General features: G+C 37.9%; 1 protein-coding gene across 1 annotated transcript; it reads left to right on the top strand.

The window, feature by feature from the left end:
- The first annotated feature begins 1412 nt into the window (after window positions 1-1412).
- Window positions 1413-2291, top strand: LOC145802454 (uncharacterized). Its single transcript, XM_082895175.1, has one exon. The coding sequence runs from the start codon at window positions 1413-1415 to the stop codon at window positions 2289-2291; it is 879 nt and encodes a 292-aa protein (XP_082751301.1).
- The last annotated feature ends 5080 nt before the right edge of the window (window positions 2292-7371 follow it).

Genomic DNA, 7371 nt, shown 5'->3' with positions numbered 1-7371 from the left:
CAATTCTCAAGTCCTAGAGGATGAACTTGAATTCCCTTTAATTTGCATCCCAATTCCCTTTCTTTTCCCTACCTTCCTCTCCTACCACTCAAGAAGAAAGTTTTCCTCTAACTCTCTCCGTCCTGCTCCGACCCTCTCTCTCTTTTGTTCTAGGAACTAACTAGCTTAGGCAACTATTAGTTTCATTAGCCTAAGCGGCCAAGTTTAACTCAAACTAATCTTTCTTAGCCTCCAAGAAAGAGAATATACGGTGCAATTGTAGCTTAACGACATTTCTTTTGCTTAAGCAACTCATTTAATGTTTTCTAAATCACCTAGGTGCTCAATTCTCAAGTCCAAAAAGATGAATTTGAATTCTTCTTAATTTTCATCGTATTTCCATTTCTTTTCTCTAACTTTCTCCTCTACCACTCAGGAACAAAGATTCTCTCTAACTCTCTCCGTCCTTCTAGAATGTTCTCTCTTTTATTGTAGCAACAAGTTAGCTTAGTCATTATCTTAAGAGGCCAAGTTTCACGCAGACTAATCTTGATTAGCCTCCAAGAAAGGGTGTTTACCGAGTAACTGTAGCTTAACGATATTAGTTTAACTTAAGCAACTCATTTCATGTTTTCTAAATCACCTAAGTGTTCAGTTCTCAAGCCCAAACGGACAGATTTGAATTCCCGTTAATTTTCATCCCAATTCCCTTTCATTTCCCTAGCTTTCTCTTTTTCCTCTTGCTCTCTCCGCCCTTCTCCAACCTTCTCCCTTTTGCTCTAGGAACTAATTAGCTTAGGCAACTATTAGTATCATTAGCTTAGGTGGCCATGTTTAGCACAAACTAATCTTTCTTAGCCTCCAAGAAAGAGAATATACGGAGTAATTGTAGCTTAACGATATTACTTTTACCTAATTAACTCATTTAATGTTTTCTAAATCACCTAATCTAGCTTAACGATCTTAGTTTAGCTTAAGCAACACATTTCGTGTTTTCTAAATCACCTAAGTGTTCAGTTCTCATGTCCAAACGGATGAATTTGAATTTCCTTTAATTTTCTTTCTAATTCCCTATTGTCTCTCTAACTTCCTATTTTTTACCTAACTCTCTCCGTCCTTCTCCAACCTTCACTCTTTTCTTCTACAAACCTATATTAGGCAACTATTAGCATCATTTGCTTGGGTGGCCAGGTTTAGCTCGAACTAATCTTTCTTAGCCTCCATGAAAGAGAATATACAGAATAATTGTAGCTTAACGATATCACTTTTTCCTAAGCAACTCATTTCATGTTTTCTAAATTGCCAAAATTGCCTGGGATTCTGTATGTGGTCCGAAAAATGAGGGAGGTTTGGGCTTTAAATCTTTAGATATTTGGAATAGAGCGGCCATAGCTAAACACATTTGGTTTTTGTTTTCTGGGGGTGAGGGATCGATGTGGTGTCAGTGGGTCAAATCCTATTTATTAAAGGGGAAGAGTTTCTGGATAGTTAAGGTTCCAAATGATCCCTCTTGGGTGTGGCGGAAATTATTGTCTCTTAGGAAGTGGGTTTCCCCACTGTTCAAGCATAAGATTGGGTGTGGGGACACCACCTTCCTTTGGTTTGATAATTGGCACCCCATTGGTCCTCTTTGGAACAAATTCGGGGATAGAATTATTTATGATTCTGCCCTTAACAGTGATACAAAAGTCAGTAAAATCATTGAGGGGTCTTCTTGGAAGTGGCCTTTTCCCAATTCGTGGGAAATTCAGGAGCTAATCTCCTCTACTCCTGTGTGTTTTCATCCTAATCCTTCCAACACTGATCAAGCTATTTGGAATCTTACCACTGATGGTAAGTTTTCCATTCAATCAGCTTGGAACCATTGGAGAAAGAAATTCGATAAAGTGGTTTGGCATAAGCTTGTGTGGGGCCCTCACAGAATCCCTAAAGTCAGCTTCATTGTTTGGGTGGCTCTCCACAATAGACTTTACACTGGTGATAGACTCCGTATGTTTGGCCTGTCCACTAGTTCTCAATGCCCCTTTTGCCTCCACCTGGAGGAAAGCCACTCTCATCTATTCTTTGATTGCATCTTCTCTAGCAGAGTCTGGAGTGCCATTGAAGCTGCTTGTAACATTAAGTGGCCTGTCCTTGGCTGGCCTGAGAGTGTTATCTTTGCTTCTAAGGAGACTAGAGGTTACTCTTTGAGGGCGAATATCATTAGTAATGCATTCTTGTGTTCTGTTTACATGATTTGGATTGAGAGAAATAACAGAATCTTTAACAAAGAGCTAAAACCTGAAGAGGTGGTCATTAAATCTGTTATCTAAATGGTTAGAAATAGAATGCTGTCACTTAAGAATATTCCTAGATCCAATGGTGACAAATGGTTTCCAGATAAATGGAGTTTGCCGGAGACAATTCTGAAGCCCGATAGCATCAGAAATGGGAGGGCTGCTGAGTGATGTGAGTTCACTAAATGAGGGTCGAGAGATGGTGAGCTTATATGAGGGTTTATGTACTCAAGTTTTTTTTCTTTTGCAGGCATTCTCGGGTATACCAAGTGGATCTATCTATCTTTGAGGGTCGAGTGATGAAAGTTACTTTATATGTTCTCCAATTATTTGTGGGTCGAGTGATGTTAGCCATAAACAAATTTTTACTAATGACTATATATACTGTAAATTTTATGTACAGGATACGGAAGCTAATTTTGAGTGGTGTGAGCCCCTAAACTGTGGGCCGAGTGTTGAGAGTTCCTACATTGAGTGTGCTGCTGCTATGTTTGGTCCTTGGTATCACTGGATATACTCACTTCTGATTTCTTCTACAGGGTCTATTACAATGTTTGAGCAATATGGTGGATGCCTGGATAGGGATACGTGCTACGCGTCTGAAGGATGTGGCTGCTATGCAATTCCTATGCTGGGCAGATCAGGCTGCTGGGGGTCCACTAAAATGTTTGAGTTCTGTTGGGGTTGTATGAACTGCTTTGGGTTCGATGGCACTATGGGTGGTCGTGTTTCCTAGCAAATGATGATGGCTGCTTGTAGCGCCTTTGTGGATACTTGTCTTTCTTTTATTTTTATTTTATTTTTATTTTATTTGACTATGTATGGACTATGAGTGTTTTGCTTGGTTGTCACTCCTTTTGGCCTAGCCGTGTGGGATGTACATGGTTTATCATGAGTGTTTTTCTTTCCTGTTATTTTAGTTCCCTTCGGTTGGACATTATAAATGGTTTGCTGTGTTTAATTCCTTTTGGCCTATCCGTGCGGGATGTGCACGGCATTTCTGGTTTGTTGTTTTTTGGGTTTCGTACTGTGGACTTTGGTACGCCTGGTTGCTGTGCTTGGTCTTCTCTCGACAGGTTCCTCTTTTGCATAGGAGCAATATCTGTGGATAGCATCCTAGGTTCTCTGATAAATGGGACAGCCACGGGATGGACTTCTGTTTTGTTGCTTACTGTGACCGCTGGAAATGTCCAGAATGTGAGGAACCTTTTGCTTCTTATTTATTTGATTATTTGGTTGTCAAAGCCTGATGAATGCATGTTTATTTTTTGGTCTTATGCTTTCACTGCGGGATGTGCATGTTTAAGCTGGTCTGTATGGTCCCGAACCTGTCTGATTGTGTTCATCTCTCCCATATGTTTATTATGGGACACATGAACATTTTTGTATGTTCGGGTCTGTGTCGGTGTTGATCTAGGCTGTTTTTGTTTCTTTGTCTTTTGTTTTTGTTTTTTTGGTTAGGGCCTGGGGCATGCCCCTTGTAAATGTGTAATCTTCTGTGTTTTATTTATGACTTATTCACCCAAAAAAAAATGTTTTCTAAATCACCTAAGTGCTCAATTCCCAAGTCCAAAAGGATGAATCTGAATTCGCCTTACTTTTCGTCGTATTTCCATTTCCTTTCTCTTTTATTGCAGAAACTAATCTAGCTTAACGATCTTAGTTTAGCTTAAGCAACTCATTTCGTGTTTTCTAAATCACCTAAGTGTTCAGTTCTCATGTCCAAACGGATGAATTTGAATTTCCTTTAATTTTCTTTCTAATTCCCCATTGTCTCTCTAACTTCCTATTTTTTACCTAACTCTCTCCGTCCTTCTCCAACCTTCACTCTTTTCTTCTACAAACCAATATTAGGCAACTACTAGCATCATTTGCTTGGGTGGCCAGGTTTAGCTCGAACTAATCTTTCTTAGCCTCCATGAAAGAGAATATACAGAATAATTGTAGCTTAACAATATCACTTTTTCCTAAGCAACTCATTTCATGTTTTCTAAATCACCTAAGTGCTCAATTCCCAAGTCCAAAAGGATGAATCTGAATTCGCCTTACTTTTCGTCGTATTTCCATTTCCTTTCTCTAACTTTTTCCTCTACTACTCAAGAAGAAAGATTCTCTCTAACTCTCTCCGTCCGTCCTTCTAGAACGTTCTCTCTTTTATTGTAGGAACAAATTAGCTTACTCATTATCTTAAGAGGCCAAGCTTCACGCAAACTCATCTTGATTAGCCTACAAGACTGAGAATTTACGGGGTAATTGTGGCCTAACGATATTACTTTAACTTAAGCAACACATTTCATGTTTTCTAAATCACCTATGTGTTCAGTTCTCATGTCCAAACGGATGAATTTGAATTTCCTTTAATTTTCTTTCTAATTCCCTATTGTCTCTCTAACTTCCTATTTTTTCCCTAACTCTCTCCGTCCTTCTCCAACCTTCACTCTTTTCTTCTACAAACCAATATTAGGCAACTATTAGTATCATTTGCTTAGGTGGCCAAGTTTAGCTACAACTAATCTTTCTTAGCCTCCATGAAAGAGAATATACGGAGTAATTGTAGCTTAACGACATTACTTTTACCTAAGCAACTCATTTCATGTTTTCTAAATCACCTAAGTTCTCAATTCCCAACTCGAAAAGGATGAATCTGAATTTGCCTTAGTTTTCATCGTATTTCCATTTCCTTTCTCTAACTTTTTCCTCAACCACTCACGAAGAAAGATTCTCTCTAACTCTATCCGTCCGTCCTTCTAGAACGTTCTCTCTTTTATTGTAGCAACAAATTAGCTTAGTCATTACCTTAAGAGGCCAAGCTTCACGCAAACTAATCTTGATTAGCCTACAAGACTGAGAATTTACGGGGCAATTGTAGCTTAACGATATTAATTTAACTTAAGCAACTCATTTCATGTTTTCTAAATCACCTAAGTGTTCAGTTCTCAACTCCAAACGGAAGAATTTGAATTTCCTTTAATTTTCTTCCTAATTCCCCATCGTCTCTCTAACTTCCTATTTTTTCCCTAACTCTCTCCGTCCTTCTCCAACCTTCTCTCGTTTCTTCTACAAACCAATTGGCATAGGCAACTATTAGTATCATTAGCTTAGGTGGCTAAGTTTACCTCCAACTAATCTTTCCCAGCCTCCAAGAACGAGAATATACGGAGTAATTGTAGCTTAACGATATTACTTTTACCTAAGCAACTCATTTACTGTTTTCTAAATCACCTAGGTGCTCAATTCCCAAGTCCAAAAGGATGAATTTGAATTCGCCTTACTTTTCGTCGTATTTCCATTTCCTTTCTCTAACTTTTTCCTCTACCACTCCGGAAGAAAGATTCTCTCTAACTCTCTCCGTCCGTCCTTCTAGAACGTTCTCTCTTTTATTGTAGGAATAAATTAGCTTAGTCATTATCTTAAGAGGCCAAGCTTCACGCAAACTAATCTTGATTAGCCTACAAGACTGAGAATTTACGGGGTAATTGGGGCTTAACGATATTAGTTTAACTTAAAAGCAACTCATTTCATGTTTTCTAAATCACCTAAGTGTTCAGTTCTCAAGTCCAAACGGATGAATTTGAATTTCCTTTAATTTTCTTCCTAATTCACCCTCGTCTCTCTAACTTCATATTTTTTCCCTAACTCTCTCTGTCCTTCAACAACCTTCTCTCTTTCCTTTTACAAACCAATATTAGGAAACTATTAGAATCATTTGCCAAGGTGGCAAAGTTTAGCTAAAACTAATCTTTCATATGAAAGAGAATATACGGTGTAATTGTAGCTTAACGATATTACTTTTACCTAAGCAACTCATTTCATGTTTTATAAATTACTTAAGTGCTCAATTCCCAAGTCCACAAGGATGAATCTAAATTCGCCTTACTTTTCATCGTATTTCCATTTCCTTTCTCTAACTTTCTCCTCTACCACTCAGGAAGAAAGATTTTGTCCAACTCTCTCCGTCCAGCCTTCTAGAACGTTCTCTCTGTTATTGTAGGAACAAATTAGCTTAGTCATTATCTTAAGAGGCCAAGCTTCACGCAAACAAATCTTGATAAGCCTACAAGACTGAGAATTTTCGGGGTAATTGTGGCTTAACGATATTAGTTTAACTTAAGACCTCATTTCATGTTTTCTAAATCACCTAAGTGTTCAGTTCTCAAGTCTAAACGGATGAATTTGAATTTCATTTAATTTTCTTCCTAATTCCCTATCGTCACTCTAACTTCCTATTTTTTTCCCTAACTCTCTCCGTCCTTCTACAACCTTCTCTCTTTTCTTCTACAAACCAATATTAGGCAACTATTAGTATCATTTTCCTAGGGGGCAAAGTTTAGCTAAAACTAATCTTTCTTAGCCTCCAAGAAAGAGAATATACAGAGTAATTGTAGCGTAACGATATTACTTTTACCTAAGCAGCTCATTTAATGTTTTCTAAATCACCTAAGTGTTCAGTTCTCAAGCCCAAACGAATGAATTTGAATTTCCTTTAATTTTCTTCCTAATTCACCCTCGTCTCTCTAACTTCATATTTTTTCCCTAACTCTCTCTGTCCTTCAACAACCTTCTCTCTTTCCTTTTACAAACCAATATTAGGAAACTATTAGAATCATTTGCCAAGGTGGCAAAGTTTAGCTAAAACTAATCTTTCATATGAAAGAGAATATACGGAGTAATTGTAGCTTAACGATATTACTTTTACCTAAGCAACTCATTTACTGTTTTCTAAATCACCTAGGTGCTCAATTCCCAATTCCAAAAGGATGAATCTGAATTCGCCTTACTTTTCGTCGTATTTCCATTTCCTTTCTCTAACTTTTTCCTCTACCACTCCGGAAGAAAGATTCTCTCTAACTCTCTCCGTCCGTCCTTCTAGAACGTTCTCTCTTTTATTGTAGGAATAAATTAGCTTAGTCATTATCTTAAGAGGCCAAGCTTCACGCAAACTAATCTTGATTAGCCTACAAGACTGAGAATTTACGGGGTAATTGGGGCTTAACGATATTAGTTTAACTTAAAAGCAACTCATTTCATGTTTTCTAAATCTCCTAAGTGTTCAGTTCTCAAGTCCAAACGGATGAATTTGAATTTCCTTTAATTTTCTTCCTAATTCACCCTCGTC

Source organism: Camellia sinensis, chromosome 11 (genome assembly GCF_055761805.1).
Source record: "Camellia sinensis isolate YWXY chromosome 11, ASM5576180v1, whole genome shotgun sequence".
Lineage (NCBI taxonomy): Eukaryota > Viridiplantae > Streptophyta > Magnoliopsida > Ericales > Theaceae > Camellia > Camellia sinensis.
The sequence above is the reverse complement of the archived record's forward strand: the minus strand, read 5'-3'. Positions and strand labels throughout refer to the sequence as shown.

Excerpts from the sequence above, each read along its gene's own strand:
- LOC145802454 (XM_082895175.1), top strand. The coding sequence starts at position 1,413 with ATGTGGTGTCAGTGGGTCAAATCCTATTTATTAAAGGGGAAGAGTTTC.